The sequence below is a fragment of the Bicyclus anynana genome, chromosome 18, assembly GCF_947172395.1.
Source record: "Bicyclus anynana chromosome 18, ilBicAnyn1.1, whole genome shotgun sequence".
NCBI lineage: Eukaryota > Metazoa > Arthropoda > Insecta > Lepidoptera > Nymphalidae > Bicyclus > Bicyclus anynana.
In genome coordinates, this window is record NC_069100.1 from 11,688,533 (window position 1) to 11,706,540 (window position 18,008).

The 18,008-nt window shown below is 38.1% G+C and overlaps 2 protein-coding genes and 1 long non-coding RNA gene across 3 annotated transcripts; 2 read left to right on the forward strand and 1 right to left on the reverse strand.

Moving 5' to 3' along the window:
• Positions 1–785: 785 nt before the first annotated feature.
• On the forward strand, positions 786–8,700 carry LOC112050023 (origin recognition complex subunit 4). Its single transcript, XM_024088143.2, has 7 exons — positions 786–1,208; positions 2,201–2,326; positions 3,668–3,890; positions 4,845–5,066; positions 5,320–5,552; positions 6,867–7,075; positions 7,815–8,700. Exons 1-7 carry the CDS (start codon positions 1,002–1,004, stop codon positions 8,086–8,088), a joined length of 1,494 nt encoding a protein of 497 aa, XP_023943911.2. The 5' UTR covers positions 786–1,001; the 3' UTR covers positions 8,089–8,700.
• Positions 8,701–8,796: 96 nt separating this feature from the next.
• Positions 8,797–12,200, reverse strand: LOC112050029 (NADH dehydrogenase [ubiquinone] 1 alpha subcomplex subunit 8). Its single transcript, XM_024088153.2, has 4 exons — positions 11,930–12,200; positions 10,868–11,043; positions 10,065–10,172; positions 8,797–9,132 (listed from the first exon to the last, which is right to left on the reverse strand). Exons 1-4 carry the CDS (start codon positions 12,056–12,058, stop codon positions 9,015–9,017), a joined length of 531 nt encoding a protein of 176 aa, XP_023943921.2. The 5' UTR covers positions 12,059–12,200; the 3' UTR covers positions 8,797–9,014.
• Positions 12,201–12,318: 118 nt separating this feature from the next.
• LOC128198989 (uncharacterized) lies at positions 12,319–17,764 on the forward strand. Its single transcript, XR_008251691.1, has 2 exons — positions 12,319–12,394; positions 17,653–17,764. It is a non-coding gene; the product is annotated as an uncharacterized LOC128198989 (long non-coding RNA).
• Positions 17,765–18,008: the final 244 nt, after the last annotated feature.

An 18,008-nucleotide genomic window follows, 5' to 3' on the forward strand; every position in this document is an offset into this window, starting at 1 on the left:
GACAATGAAATCGAAATACGAAGTTAGGCGAGCGGGTGCTACTGCTAAAATCACTTTCGGTATCGGCAAAAGTTTCGGCCTATGGCCGAATCCGAAACTTGATATTTGGCCGAAACCGAAACCTAACTTTCGATCGGACACTAAATTAAATAGAAAAAAATAATTCTAGGAAAAAAAATCACTCTGACTTTTAATTAAGGTCAATTAATATTCTGCTATGAATAGGAAAAATAATATTAATTGATTTAAATAATATTAGTTGAAGTATTTAACTAATTTTTATTTTATATGTACATATGCATATATTTCCGCATTTATTATAATGATTTATTTGTTATATCATATTTCCAAAAATCAATAGTATAAAAATTCTTTATAAAATATTAATTCATGTGTAGCCTAGCATATCGATTTTTAAAGTTGCGTAATGCGCATAAGGAGTGTCGACACATGCGCAGAAAGATTTTGTATTAGACCATGATTGTAGCTATCTTTAAAAAATAAAATAATGTTAAATGGTGGGTTTTAGGGTATTTAGGTGAATAAAAATAAGTAATAAACAGCAGACGCTGCTTTAATAACTAAATATTTAATTTCAAACCAGAGCCTTTTTTATAAAAAGTTCATTCATTTTAGGTTGAGTTAATCTTTCACAGTTTCACAACAAATTTAAATCTTTTAATTTTTTTTTTCCTTTTTTGTAACATTATTTTCTGTGCTTTGACACGCTGCAAGATAACTTTTAAACAAGCTTAAAATGAACGCGCAGTGTCCTACGTCAGTTATTTCACTGTCAAAGTCAAGTATGGCGCGATGGCGCGAATATTATTTTGATTTTCATTTTTGATAATTTCCAGCTCCTGACTAAATAATTAAGTATGTTGCTTAATGCTTGATTTCCAGTTTCCTAATCCTAAAAATAAACGCTATTTTTAACCGACTTCTTTTTGTAACGTTAACGAAGTTTATCATTATTTGATTTATAATTTACTGTGTAAATAATGCACGAAATTAACGCAAGCCAGTTGTCTACGCAAATTAAATTGATACGAAAATATTTAAAGTTAAAAATAATTGAAGACAATATAACGTTTAGGGACCACGCTAGCGAAAGGAAACATGTATACGAGCTAATAACAAAAGCAGTTCTGCACGGGGAATCACATTCGGCTCTTATTATCGGACCCCGCGGTTGTGGTAAGACTGCAGTAAGTGATCCTAATCTAATAATATTATCATATTTTTATTATATAGAGGTAAAGTCTGTGGTGTTAAATAAAGGGGGTCTTTTTCTACTGGACCGATATTGATAATTCTCTTACCACTAGAAAGATACGTTATTTGTTTCCCGTGTCCCCACAGGAATGGGAACTAAGCGAGTGAAACCGAGCGCGTCTGTAAGTGTAACTTAAACCTTGTATTTTTATGAGGTTGATAATTTTTTTTCATGTATTAAGTGTATATTTGCTTACCATCAAGTGAGACTGCAATTTTGCAGCTTGCTTGAATGATAGAAAAATAATAAATATTTTTAACTAGCAGACGCCCGCGATTCGTCCGCCCTTAGACCACTTTAATCCAGCCATTACAGTAGTATTGCGGTAAAAATAGAGTATTGCGTTTTCCCAACATTTTCCTTCACTGTTCTGCTCCTATTGATCATTGTGTGATAAAAAGTATACTATAACAGGACTATGAAGAATAATTGTACAAAGTTTTGTTAAAATCCGTTGAGTAGTTTTTGTTTCTATAATGTGTTTGTTATAGAAAATGACAGACATACAAAATTTTACCATCATCAGTAGCGTTCACTAAATCACCCTCTGATAGTTATTTTGGAAATGTATTTCATGTACAGAAGTGACCTCTACAGATAGATAGATATATTCTTTATTGCACATAAAAAAAATATAAAACAATATTCATCAAGTAACTGAATAAGTAGGTAGAAATATGCACAAAGGCGGTCTTATCGCTAATATCAATTTCCTCCAGACTACCTGCAATGTAAGAATCAAGTAATAGAAAACGGATAGTGCTATAATAAAATAATAATAAATAAACTACATATACTTTACATACTAATAATACATACATGCAATAGTAAACATACATAAATTATATATAAATATATATACATACACCTACAGAATACAGATTTATTATAAGTATAGATTAAAGAAATTCCATTACTTTACAGCTAATCAATTCAGTCCTTCACCAAGTGTCGAAAGAGGCGGATCTGGTGAATGACGCTATAGTGGTCAAATTGAACGGCCTCATACATCATGACGATAAAGTGGCTCTTAAATCTATCACTGCTCAGGTATAATATTGACAATTTCATGAAACTTATATAGGTACTTTGTGTAACCCCAGAACAGCTAATTTGATATGGATGAATGTATAGACAGATTATTGACCTTTGTTTTGCCCTTGACTACAATCTCACCTGATGGTAAGGGATGGTGCAATCTAAGATGGACGCAGGCCAACTTGTAAGGAGGAGGATGTAAATCCACACCCATTTCGGTTTCTGCACGACATTGTACCGGAACGCTATATCATTTGGAGGTACGTCTTAGTCGGTAGAGTGGTATCTAGCTACGGCCAAAGCCTCACACCAGCCAGACCTGGACTAATTAAAAGAACCGATTGAGGCCCAGCCAGGGATCGAATCCAGGACCTCCGTCTTGCAAATCCACTGTGCATACTACTGCATCATAGAGGCTGTCAAAATAATAATGTTTATAATAATTGATCTAAATAATGTACTTTTTTAAGCCTGCTCTGATATGTACTGTGAATCAGTTTTGAAGCCTAGATATAGGTTAGTGAAGATAGAAAGAGAAACATTTATGTTTCATATGTTATATGAAGCAAGAGAGAGAAGTTTGGTCTAAACTCAGACCTATTACCATAGGACCTGCCTCGCTAGATACCCCTGTGTTAAAAGTATATGATCACGATCTAGCGTGTCTTTACAAACTGCGTCTATAAAATCTGTGTCATTGTGTTAAAATTGCATGTGTGTGCAATTTAAATTTATAGTAGTGTGTTGTTTACACAGGATATATTTATTGGCGTTAAAATTTTTTCGATGTGAGTTTACCTGGTCCCCCTCAAAAACGACTGGCTAGTTTTTGGTGAATTTGAGTGTGATACAAGTCCAAAGGTAATTAGTCTGAGGGTCTAATGCAGAGGTTCCCAAACTTTTTTTTCTCATAGACCACTTTCTAATTTAACTGGTTCCAGTGGACCCCCTGCTACATTGATGTCCAAAACTTGACTTTGTTTAGTGATTAGATGGAAATTTTAGTTGCAGCTGAATCAATCATGAGAATAGATTACTTAACTTAGTTAATAATGAGATATGATTGTGCTGTGAGTGGATGTCAAAAAATTATATTGTCCTGGCAAAAAGTTATTTGAGCCAACTTTAATTTTTGATATCTACACACAGCACAAGGAAGCGACTAAATCACAAATTATTTTATTTAGAAAACTCTGCAGTCAATAAGAACCAGAACCAGAACTTACGAATCTTAAACCCCCATTTTTATGTCACGTCAACGTAGACAACCTCGCCGAGTTTTCCTTAGACGCCTGGGGGTCCACCTGGACCACTTTGGGAATCAATGGTCTAATACATATTTTTTTATTCTAGATGCAACTTGAAAATGCTGTCGGCGATCGAGTGTTTGGTACGTTTGCCGAAAACTTGAGCTTCCTCCTGAGTTGTCTGATGAGCGGCACGGACAGACGCTGCAAGAGCATGGTGTTCATACTGGAGCAGTTTGACATGTTCTGTCACAGTACACGCACACAGACGCTGCTGTACAACCTGTTTGATATCACACACAGCAAGCAGGCTCCTATGTGTGTGTTGGGTGAGTCCATTAAACTAAACCTTAGTACTTTGACTCTGCTGCCCATATGTCCATCCATCTGTCACCAGCTGTATCCCATGAACTGTGCTAGTTAGACAATTTTTATAGATGATCTATTTCTGTTGCCACTATTACAACAAATAGATACTAAAAACAGACTAAACTAAATACTTGAGCACTAAGCAGCAGCGACGAAGATTCCATACAGACCGATTCCCGCCGGGTTACCTTTTAAAAATCCATACATACCTACACATTCATTATTGTTATAAATATAATTATATGGATGCATGAGGATTAGCACCCTGCATTGCATTTGGGAGTCCGCCACAACCACCGCAACAAAGCCACTAAACTGATTAAAACAATTCTTTCACCTCCAATTGAGAGCTACACTATCAGCGAGTAACATGAGCTATATTTTATCTCCATATTGAGACCGTTATGAACGAAGCCCCATTAGTGTGTTGCGTAACATTGAACCGTACTGTAAGAAGGCCCTGCCTTCGTACAGATACTAATATTATGTATGTATGTATGTATGACCTATGGTTCCGAGACTTGGTCGCTAACTATGGGCCTTATAAGAAGGCTCAGAGTCACACAGCGGGCGATGGAACGAGCTATGTTAGAAGTATCGTGATCGAATCAGAAATGAGGAGATCCGCAGAAGAACCAAAGTCACCGACTTAGCTCAATGAGTTGCGAAGCTGAAGTGGCAATGGGCGGTGCACATAGTTCGAAGAGCCGATGGACGTTGGGGTCTCAAAATGCTGGAATGACGACCCCGCACTAGTAAGCGCAGTGGCCGACCCCCCACCATCGTCTGATATGATGATGATGTATGTATGTATATTATGATTAGTGTATATTGTATATGTATACTACAGGATATCTTTACGCCACCGCGCGCCCGTCGACGATATGATCCTTATATGATATCAAACATTCCAGGTGTAACAAATCGTATAGATGTGATGGAGTTATTGGAGAAACGGGTAAAGTCCCGTTTCTCGCATCGACATATATTCATTTTCCCAAACGAAAACACAGAAAACAGTGAGGTGAAATCGCCTTTGAGCAACTGCAAAGAAATGCTAGTGCAGTGCCTGAGTATGCCTCTTGCCTTGGGAAGGAGAGATTTACCCAAGAAACGCAAAGGGAGGAAATCTATAGGTATTTATACAGTCATCATCATTAACAACCTTCATTTGGCTCACTGTTGAGCACCAGTCTCCTCCAACCGCACTGGCCCAATGCGGATTGGCAGACTTCACACACATAGAGAATTAAGAAAATTCTCGCGTCTACTTATACAGCGTACAGACTAATCTATCTGTTGGTGAATACCGTATGGAAATCCGTTCAGTAGTTTCGAATTTATCTTGAACAGACAGAAGCGGGAAACATTTTCTTATATTATTTTCAGTTAGTAATGAAGAAGTGATGGATATTGACAGCACTGATTCCCAATATTCCATACCAGAACAAATTCTCACTAAATGCAGGACAGATGTGAAACAATTCCAGCATCTGGAATGGGCATTCCTGGAAGACTGGAACTCGCATGTGCAAAGTTTGGTGCAGGACCAGAAACTTGTGGACTCTTTGGAGAAGTTGTGCTATTATACTGTAAATGAACAAATCATCAAGGACATATTGGTAAGTAAATAATACTTTTTCTACCCCCATTTCGTAATCTACTCAATATAAAACCTCAAGCCATATCAAGCTCATTATTTCCTACAGGTCGTTTGTTAATTACCACACAGGTAAATCGTGCTACAATCTCAGACCAATTATTGTATAGGACCTGCCTCGCTAGACGTAACTTTTCTGTCAAAGTATATGATCAACGATCTAATGCGATTATAAAAGCTGTCTCTATAGATTCGATGTTAAATAGTTGTAATCGTGTTCGTCGGTTAAAGATCTCCGTAAAAATACCTTTTTGTGTAAGTGAATTGTGTAAAAAAGTGACAAAAACTACTAGTTTAGTATAAGATATATACCAAATCTAAGCTCGTTTTCCTCAGAAAATGACAGACAATTTTGTTCGTGACTATGAGTGCGATACAGGTCCTTCTATAATTGGTCTGAGGCTACAATGTTAGGTAAATTTATTTTTAATTTTTAAATAGTTCCATGGCATTGACTACAAAAATTCAGGCGTTTTAAGAGACAAAATTTAGGAGGCCACGCCGAGACTAAATCCTATTTCTTTTATCTTAGTCATACAAAAAGTTTGGTCGTAAAAAAATATGCCACTGCACGTAATTAGCCATTGTGCAATAAACATATAGTGATTTTTGTGCAATTCGTGCTACAATGCCTTCATTGCATGATAGTAGCATTGGGTAAAAGCATATCCCTTTTGACACCCAAAATTGTAGCATTTGTACATTTTATTTTCTCACAATCGTAATGAAAAATAGACTGTAACACGCGGGGCTAAACCCATTATAACTCGATTTCTATTTATAGCCCTCGCCTTACGGCTCGTGCCCTAAAAATGTAACTTTTCAGTCTGCCACTCTGCCTTGTTGATCCAGTGGTTAACCTATATGGCTTGTGATTACATGGTCCTGGGTCCAAGTCCGGGGTTGAGTAAAGAAATTCTAGCTTTTTCTTTTAATCATTGGGAATTTATCATTGCAGCTCGGAAGTCTTGATTTTGATTCCTAGCTCGGGTTAATTTCTTAATTATTTTTTAATTTGCTGTGGGTCTGGTCAAGTTAGATATTGGGTGCCTATTGGCTAGTTCTTCAACTACTAATATTTTGAATAGGAATGTAAGTTTGTTTGTTACCCTTTATCACCTTTTCTTGTACTACGGAAAAGAAAATAGAGTTACCTACCTATAATTTTCAGAAAAAGTTCTATTTCTATGGCATAGACAGAAAAATAGCTTTTACAAACATAAATGCAATGCTGCAAATAAAAGAGTTTAAATAAACAATTATTTTTCTTTTTCAGTTTCAAACTGTATCAAAATTGTCACCATCCAAACCATACATAGACGCCATAGAGTTATCCAATACCATAGACGAAACAGTATCCTCTGAACAGAGAGTAAAGCTTCTACAATCACTGTCTATACTGGAATTGTCTCTAGTCATAGCAATGATGCACGGTATAGAGATATTCGATGGACAGCCCATGAATTTTGAAATGGTTTTACATAGGTTTGTTATTTTTTTTATTTATCCTAAGAGACAACCAACCTTAGTTGGTGCTCATCAATCTCCTATTAAAAAGTGGATGCACAATCGGCGCCGAAAAAACATCCCCACTCAATGAGTGCCATACACAACCTCTTGGCACTCAATTCGAGTAGTCTCATTTGCAAATTCAACCTTAAACTCGATACTTAACTTTGAATTTGCTCTGAATTTGGGATTTTATTAAATATTGGACTTTATTTAAAGGCCTTTAGATATAATTTTCTTTACCAATAATTCTAAACCTGTCAAAGCAAAATTGGCCAACCAAGGCATTCTTGCAACCCACAACTGAGTAACGTTAAAAATTGAGGACCGGCTCTTGTCTGTGAAACACACTGTCCAAATATTTCTATGTTAGTGAGGTCCATCATTAACGCATATTCGGCTCACTGTTGAGCACGAGTCTCTTCTAGAGGGGTTAGGCCTAAGCCCACCACTCTGGCCCAATATGAATTGACATTGATTGATTGTTTTTTTTTTTAACATTTAAAGTCAGGCCTCAGAGATTGCGTTTCTGACTGGTTGTGATCGAATGGGACAAACATATTCAATTACAATTGCCTCAGTATTTTGTGTCATGGCTCCAAAGACACACAGTTGGCATAATCTTGAAACAGCGCACATCTATACGCTAGTCCGCAGTTACATCGCCCTTTCGATTACAAACTGTCAGAAATCTCTGAATTGTATTTTTTTGCAGATACACAAAGTTCGCAAACGCAAACTCTTCGAACCAATCCGTACCGAGGCCAGTGGTTCTCAAAGCGTTTGAGCATTTGCAGCAGTTGGAGATCATAATGCCGTCGAAGAGCACCGACTCCCACACCCTCGGTGACACGAGCACCAGCAGAGTACAGAAGGAATACAAGCTTTACACCCTGGCTGCGCCTGTGCACGATATAAAAGAGGCAATAAAAAGCTACAAGGCCCTACCCACAGAAATTACACATTGGTTCAACAATACCATAGATTGAAGAGTTCCAACATTTTTTTTTGTTTCAAATTAAAATTACAGGCAAAGGTCTGTAAGGTTTTTCTGGAATTTTTGAGTGTATTTTAACTCTTATATCAGGAATTTACAAAATGTGCAGCGTTTACTTTAATTCAATAAAAATTACACAAAACTGGTGGCCAAAATATAATTAACTGATTGTTGGTAATGAAACGAGGCAGGGTTTTGTGAGATGAACTAATTTTTTTTTTAATTTTTTTATTTTTTACAAGTTAGACTTGACTTGACCTTGACTACAATCTCACCTGATGGTAAGTGATGATGTAATCTAAGATGGAAGCGGTCTAACTTGTTAGGAGGAGGATGACAATCCACACTCCTTTCGGTTTCTACACGACATCGTACCGGAACGCTAAATCGCTTGGCGGTACGTCTTTGTCGGTAGGGTGGTAACTAGCCACGGCCGAAGCCTCCCACCAGCTAATACTAAATCAGTGTGTTGTCACACTTATTTGTCATATTTCACACTTATTTGTCATATTTCACACTTCATCCAAGTGGTCTATGTGTGACAGGCCATTAAATTACACGTTTTTTTTAAAATAATCATCTAGCAGACAGACCATAGACTCTGTTGTTCTATGGATGTGATATTTTTATTAAAACTAATGAATTAATGACTCATAAATTTTGTTTAATTTATTATAAGACTTTAAAAAAAACAATATCATAATTTGAACATATTTTACTACAAACTATTTAAACAGCTATGAAAGTAAAATAATAAAGTGACTTCACTTACATGATATTACAGCACAAGTGACAAAAAATCCTTTCTAATAATCATTTTCACTTAATTTTTGACATTTAAACTTTAAAATAATTTACAAAAATCGTAATTTCACTGATTTCATTTTCAATTCAACCTAAGTGTTAGAGGTAGGGTGTTTATTCTGTCATCCAGTAGAAGCGGGAACCGAATCGTGCGGGCTTCCTCTCTGCGTCGTCGGGTAAGGCTGGAGTAGTATCGGGGTATACTGCCTTTTCTTCCACCAGAGGCTTGGGCCTGGAAACAACCCAATACCATTTTTAAAATGGCTAATCAACATTGATGAAAAACACTGACCTTTAAACCAAAACTGGGGTCACCTGGTGACGACCAGCAGAATTGGTGATGGTTGGGCCACATGCTAAGAGACACAACAGGGAAGTGGAGCAGATTGGTGATGAAATGGTACCCTAGAGATGGCATAAGGAATCGGGGCAAACAGTTCCTTACATGGGAGGACGACTTAAAGCTCACCACCAACCTGGAGAAGGTTGGTGGTGAGCTTTAAGTCGTCAATAGATAGAGAGCAGTGGAGCAGTTAAGGTTGCAATAGATAGAGAGCAGTGGAAGTTGCTGGAGGAGGCCTATGCCGAAAGGCACACATTAAATTATTTTAATCTGGCACTGTTATTAGCTTATTATGGATTGATTGCTTCCATTATGGATTGATGGGCTAATAGGTCTGGCCGATGGGAGGCTTCGACCGTGGCTACCACCCTTACGACCCTTTACACCCTTCCGGTACGATGTCGTGTAGAAACCGAAAGGGGTGTGAATTTTCATCCTCCTCCTAGCTAGTTAGCCTGCTTCCATCTTAGATTGCATCATCACTTACCATCAGGTGAGACTGTAGTCAAGGGCAACTTGAAAACCTCGAGGACGTAGCCCTATGCGTTGGTCAGACAAAATCCGCGTCACTCTTGACACCAAGTTACAGGAGGTTCTGAAAGTCACGAAAATCCGAGCCACATAGCGCGACATCGTTAAGCAAGCTTGTGTTAGGGCTCTCAGTAATGAGGAATATGACACAAGGAGGAGATTAGCAATACTGGACTGTTATAAGTTTAAAGATTAAATACTAATTAGCCACATAAGTAGGCTATATCGTTATAAAGTACCGATAGATAAAAATATTGTCTGTGACAATAATAATTAATAACAGTGCTTACCTGTTGGTGGAGTGAACTCGGACCTCAGTGAAGTAGCCAAACTCTGGACGCTCCATGTGGAGCTTCTCCAGCATGCACCCGTCAAACACTCCTTGAGTTTTGCGGCAACTGGAAAAATTTAGAATAAACATTAGTTATATGAAGTGAAGATAAAATAAATGGTGTTATTTATTTATTACTAGCGGACGCCCGCGTAAAAGTCGATGTAAACATTCGACTACCCCTAGCCATTAAGGCTGCACACACAATGAATGCTTAAAAAATGGAGTAATTTCTCTCATTTTCCCAACATTTACCTTCACTGCTTTGATTGTAACGTGATGAAAAGTATACTTTAACCTGCCCATGATGTATGAAGAACAATTGTAGCTAGTTTCATTAAAATCCGTCTAGTAGTTTTTCTTTTTATAACGAACATACAGACAGACAAAAAAAAGAAATGAACAATTTTCAAGTAATGGCAAAAATACAGCTTTTTCTTTCATTGTGTCGGTATGAAAGACTTGGACTGGGACACCTTTGACACCATTGGACAACATTTTATAGTGCATATGGTATGCTTATTTTAGCTACCAAACAGCATTCTGTTGCTGTGTGGATCTAGGATGTGTTTCTTACTTACTTTGCAAAGCGTTACTATATTTTTAACCAACAGACTTATCACAGTGCCCAGTTGGCACAAATGAAAGCCATAAAGAAGAATTGAATTGAATTGAACAGACTTATCACTTACCATCAAGTAGGACATCTGTTTTGACTGTTAATTATAAGATAAATTAACAAGCAAAGATTACAATACTTACTGCTGAAGACCAAAATCACCAGAGCTCTTATCAATGCAATTGGTGTACTGATTGAACTCAGCCAAGCAAGTCTTCTTCACCTTCCGGAAGAACTCCAGGGTACAAGCAGTGACAGCCTTACCCTCATTAATGCATTTACGAGGATCCTTTTCTTCAAAACGGCAGAGCATGAATTCCTGTAAAAACAACAAATTGCAATATATTTAATATTGATTAACTTAAAATTCTAAGCAGTTTATAGCATATCAATGATTTAAACACAATAACTAGCTACCATTGGCTTATCTAGGAAGGAGAGTTGCACTTTACAGACTTTTGAGACTTTTTTTTGACTGAGAATTAATAATCATACTTAAGGCCTATTTTGGACAACTTAAGTATTTTAGTCAAGTAAAATTTTCAGATTTACCGGCCAAAAATTGTTCATACTCAACTAAAATACTAAAGTAGTCCGAACTAGGCATAGAGATTTAATTTACAATGACTGATTTTATTGATTTTTCTTTGTAAATTTTGTATTTTGGTGTCAACGATAGAATTTTAAATCGGTAGCCTAGGATTCTGGGGTGGCCACTGGACCATTTTAGGGGCCCCACCGCCCTCTATAAACAACTGTTCTAGCTGCCCCGGCTAACAGTGTTTTGCCTTGTAAATTTTGGGGTGGATCACCACCATTATTACTTAGGGGTGTGAAAAATAGATAACAATCTATTCTTAGACCTACCGAATATATTTATAAAAACCTTTTTCAAAATCAGTCTAGCAATTTTGGAGGAATGTCTATTACCACTATGACAGGAGAAATTTATATTTTTCAGATGTAATACTTTGTTAGAACACTGAATAGTGTTTGTTTATCATGCAAGTGAATCAAGGCTACTCTAATGCTTTTCTAACTTATGGTGATGCTCATTGGGGGTCATAAAAATAATATCAAAACATAACCTATTGTTTTATGATTATGCAATCAAATTTAAACACAAAACATACAGTTGCACTTTATAATATAAATAATATTAAAAGAACTCATTAGAAATCGTAAAAAGCTGCAATAACACTTACATTATTGGCCTGTTCGCAGTATTTTCCTAAATGGAAAGAACCAGCTCTCAAAGTAGCCGTCGATAAATTGACTTCTTCCACTGTCAATTCCGATTCTTCAGGTAAAGTTATATCGGCGGTCAACACCATGTTGTTTTGAATAAATTTCACTGATAATTTAGTTATTTAAACAGTCTAAATGTTAAATTTACTTCCACTAAAATCGTGGAAGTAAAACAGAATGAATATTTGATAAAATGAAGTAATCATGTCAATTTTGGTTTGAAAGTGACCTATATATACTAAAAGCTATCAGAGTAAAAGAGAAAAACGATTTTTACCGTCTCTCTTAATTTAGTAGAGTAACAAATTCGCCTGACATTGACATATTTATTAAAACCACAAACAACAAAATAGGGACTTCGCTAGCGTCGGCCAAGGTTGACCCACGTGCGGTGTATATTTCGAGTGTTTTTTTAGTGAAAAGTAGCCGATTTTTTTTGTTTTACTAACATATTTTGGTGGTGGTAAGTTCTAAATAGTAAGACAGGTAGGCATGGAGGTGGATCCGCCGCCTCGAAAGCCCCCAGACCCCGGCGGTTCAGAAACAGCACATGGTGCTAGCAGAAAGCGTCCTGTCGAAGATGACAGGCCGTCAAATGATAGTGGGAAAAAAACATCCCCAGATCTAACCCAATCTTCCTTTCAGACTGTTTTTACCCACCCATCCTTTGCAGATGGCCCCAAAGAATATGATAATAATAACGACAAAGGCCCTTATATCATTCAAGTTTCCAGGGAAACCTTAGACCCATCTGCGGGTACTTCTATTCGTGCACTTAAATTTGGACAGTTCTTACATAAAAATAAGTTTACAGACATAGTTTGTGATGGAGTGAAAAATATCGGACGCAATAAAATAAGTGTGGAATTCAGTTCCGCACAGGCTGCAAACTTATTTTTGAACAGCCCAATTTTAAAACTGGCTAAATATCAAGCCACTATACCTACATATAACATTACTCGGATGGGTCTAGTCAGAGGTGTGCCCACAGAATGGCATATGGACGAATTTGTCGATTCTCTGAAACTACCAAACGGATGTGGGGCAGTACTAAAGGCCCGTAGGTTAAACCGCAAGTCGTCCAATGATGGAATTACTGAATGGATTCCAACGCAGTCGGTCGTAGTCACCTTTCGGGGCCAAATGCTCCCCTCTAAAATATTCTCTTTTTATTCCTCCCTTTCTGTTGAACCCTACAAATACCCCACCATCCAATGTCTTAACTGTTGCCGTTTTGGCCATATTCGCACTCAGTGCAGGTCTAAACCTAGATGTTATAGGTGTGCTCAAGCACATACCGGGGACTCTTGTGAGGTACCTAAAGATAAATCAACTTGCCTATACTGCTCAGGAAAGCACTTTGCATCTGACAAGAGCTGCCCTGAGTTCACTCGTCAGCAGGACATTAAAAGTGTGATGTCACAGGAGAGCATCTCCTATATAGAGGCTTCGTCACGCTTTCCCCCTGTCCGCAGATCATTTGCAGATATAGCCTTTTCACCCTGTCCTTCATCCTCCCCTTTTCGCCCTATGAACTCTCCACGCCCAGCTAATGTTACTCCCCGCAAATCATATAGAGAGACAATCCTCCGATCCCCTCGTCCCCGAGCCCCACTAGGCAAGGGATTCGATAAAAATGCCCATGAATCCATCACAAATAACCCAACATCATCCCTCCCCAATGGTTGTGCCCTTAGGCCCAACCCAAATGATAACCTCCCATCTCAAGGGAGAATGATGGAACTACTAACCGAATTCCTAGTTAGCATTATTGCTCCATGCAGTGAACTGCCTTTACCGCCCAACGTTGCCCAAAACTTAACTGAACTGTTTAACATCCTTAAAAATGGCCCCAACAACAATACTGCAATGGAATAGCCAAAGTATTAGACCAAAGAAACATGAATTAATATCAATTATTAACCTGCATAAACCTGTCATTGTTGCCATCTCGGAGACATGGCTGAGGCCTGGTTCTCGCTTCCGGGTCCCGGGTTTCTTCTGTTTGCGGGATGACAGGAGTGACAGTCATGCAGGGAGTGCCATCTTCCTACGGCACAACCTCCCTTATTCTTCTATCCCCCTTCCTCCCCACAGTGATCAGATTAATGCTGTTGCTGTGAGATCCCTTAATATTTCCTTCTTATCTTTGTACATCCCTCACCCTAATGCTTCCTTGATCCCTGAGATCCAATCCATCCTATCATGCCTTCCCAGCCCAACTGTTGTTATGGGTGACTTCAATGCCCACCACACTATGTGGGGGTGTTTCAGCTGTGATGGTTTTGCTCCTTTACTGATAGACATCATTGAGGATGCCAACTTGTGTATTCTAAATGATGGCTCTCCGACTCGTAGAGCTTATCCATCTCAGAACCCGTCTGCAGTTGATCTGACTATTTCCTCTTCTTCTCTTGCATCCCAACTATCCTGGAGAGTTCTTCCTAGTACCTATAGTAGTGACCACTTCCCAATTATCATATCATTGAATACTAGATCTGTCCCACCTCAAAACCCTACCCCACTGCTTAAATATAGACTGAATAAAGCGAACTGGTCTGCTTATGCCCAGTCCGTTGACAATATGATGGACTCTCTTCCAGTTCTGGATCATGATAGTGATTTTTCGACTTACTACAATCAATTTATTAACTCTCTTCTGTCTTCAGCCGACTCTCACATACCTAGGAAAAAAACTTCTGCAAAAAATCAACTGCCTTCTCCACCCTGGTGGGATGAAGAATGCACTGATTTATTTAATCAAAGGACAACTGCAGAAGAAGAATATACAGCTTGTATGTCTAATGGAAACTTTATTAAGTATCAACACATAGCTGCTAAGATTAAAAGAATAGTCCCCAAAAAGAAAAAGGTTAGTTGGTCCACATTCTGTGAATCACTTAGTCCTAGATCCCCCTCCTCAGTGGTTTGGAACAACATCAGAAGATTTCGCAGATCGTTAAATCACTCTGATCCCATCTCCAATAACCCAACTGAATGGCTTAGTGCTTTTGCTGATAAAATTGCTCCCCCTTATGTTCCAACTGTGGAAGATTCCACATTTCCTGCAGTAATTTCAACTACAGATAAAATGGATGCCCTCTTTTCCTTTGCAGAACTTCAAATAGCCCTTAGTGGTCTAAAAGATTCAGCCCCAGGTGAAGACGGTGTACCCTACTCTTTTTTGGTTAAATTAAATGATAAATCTAAACACTGTTTTCTTAACACGATAAATTATTTTTTTGAAAAGGGTTTTATTCCAGTTGCCTGGAAAACCCAGTTAGTTATCCCCATACTCAAATCTGGCAAAAATCCATCAGATCCTAATTCATATAGACCTATCGCACTGTCATCTACTCTAGTAAAAGTTATGGAGATCCTCCTTAAAAACAGATTGGAGTGGCTAATGGAGAGCAGAGGTATGCTAGCTCCTTCCCAGTTTGGCTTTAGGAAAGGTCTCAGTACTGCAGACAGTCTCAGCATACTCACTACAGACATTCGAACTGCCTTTGGAAGGGGAGAGTACCTAGTGGGTATATTTCTAGATATTGCTTCTGCATATGATAATGTAATTCTTCCGTCACTCAGGCAAAAATTGCTCCAGCTGAGTGTTCCTCCGAGGATGACTCATTTCATATGCAACCTGCTCTCTGGCAGGTCAGTGGTGTTAAAACACCAGTCCACCTTTCTTCCCCCCAGATTAGTCTGGAAGGGTCTCCCCCAAGGCTCTGTCCTCAGTCCTTTACTTTACAGCCTATATACCCACGATCTAGAATTGTCTGTAAACAACTTTTGCAACATATTACAGTATGCTGATGACATTGTCCTTTACCATAGTTCTAGCTCTGTAGACGAACTACATCTACGTCTCAACTCTGCACTTTATTACCTAAGTCAATGGCTCTCTGATCATGGTCTTTCTCTAGCAGTGGATAAATGCCAAGCAGTAGTGTTTACGAGGAAGAGATCTATCCCTACTTTTAACTTTAGTTTGGAGGAACAACCTATCAACTTGATAGACAAAGCCAAATTTCTTGGTATTATACTTGATAGAAAACTAAACGGATTCGCACATTCACAATACATTTCCAGAAAATGTGAAAAAGGTATCAATGTTCTACGGGCTGTAGCAGGAGTATGGTGGGGAGCTCACGCTTACTCCTTAAAACTATTATACAATGCGCTAGTTCGTAGTCACATTGATTACTGTTCATTTATTTTAGACCCCCTAAATAAAACTACCTCAGAACTGCTGAACAGAATTCAATATAGGTCTCTTAGAATTGTCTTAGGGGCAATGAAGTCATCCCCCACAAATGCTCTACAGGTTGAATGTGTTGATCCTCCCCTGCATCTCAGGCGACAGTATCTATGTGATAGATTTATCAGTAAAACACTTCAGCTTTCTTCCCACCCTCTATGGTCTAAATTAACCCAATTGTCAGAAGTTCTTAGACCTAGTAATCCCCCTTCATGTCTCCTTAATAGTTTTGATAAATTCAATAATCTTCCACACCCCTTGTCATCATCACCAACAAATCCTTTGTATTCAACATCATATGAAGCCCTTGTTTACAATCCTCCTGTGATTACAGATCTGGGTCTAATTAAAGAAGCCCCTGATACCAACACAAAGTTTCAAGAAATTGTTCATCAAAATTGGTCAAATTACTTGTTCATCTACACAGATGCTTCAAAACTCTCCCCTGAAAGTTGTGTTGGTGCAGCCTGCTGGGTTCCCAAATATAAAATAGTTTTGCAATTTAAATGTCCTCCAGAAACATCGGTGTTCACAGGAGAGGCTGTTGCCTTGTTAGAGGCAATCCTGTTTGCCCGATCCCATAACATAAAACAAACTGTTATTTTTACTGACTCCCTTAGCTGCTTGTATTCCATTAGGGAAAACCCTTTTAGAAGTAAGTCAAAATTTCCTATTATACTACAGATTAGGGAAGCTCTGTTCTCATGTCATCTAATGGGTTTGTCTATATTTCTAGCATGGATACCCAGTCACTCCGGCATCTCTGGTAATGAATCTGCGGACTCTTGTGCTAAGGCAGCTGTACAACTTGGCTCATTGGAACATTTTAAAAATTATTCACATGACCTCAGCACCTTAGCAAAAAACTATTTAGATAAATCTTGGCAATCATTTTGGAACCAATCAAAAACCATTAAAGGTAAATTCTATGCCTCAATTCAACCAGACATACCCAAGCGACCTTGGTTCTTTCTCCATAGGTATGCTGTCAGATGGGTTACCTCCACAATATCCCGTTTAAGACTTGCTCATGCCTGTACACCTGTCCACTTGAACAAAATTAGAGTGAGAGATCACTCTCTGTGCGAATGTGGTTTGGACGAAGGCTCAGTTTCCCATATCCTCTTCTCTTGCCCTAAACTTCTCCACCCCCTATATGATGTTCTCCCTCCTAAATTTCCACGTCCTTTAAATGTTGAGTGTTTGTTAATGTCTGTGTTTAGTCCCTATTGTAAATTTATATGTAAATATATTCAATGTAATAACATTAAGCTGTAAATATTATATGTGCTAACAATATTAATTTTGTGTTCTTTCAGAAATGTGACTAACATCCACACTAACAAAAAAAAAAAAAAAAAAATCCGCTATTTATAGTGTCAAAATTAAGCTGATTAATAATCAATTCTTGATTCCCAGCTTACACCGATCAACCTCTAAAAGTGTGTCTTCCTTACCCACGCGACATTGGCGAAGTAAATTGTACCCAGTTGGTACAGCAGCAAGCCATAAAATCAAAAATTGAATTGAATTGAACAACAAAATAGTTTTTGGTAATTTAGTTTTTTTTTTACTTTCATAGCTCAGGCTTCTAACATTTTTAAACTAATAATGTTTACGTTGTACTTGTCATCATCATGATATAAGCCGACGGACGGCCACTGCAGGACATAGTCCTTTTGTAGGGACTTCCAAACATCACGATACTGAGCCACCTGCATCCAGCGAATCCCTGCGACTCGCTGGATGTTGTCAGTCCAACTGGCGGGGGGTCG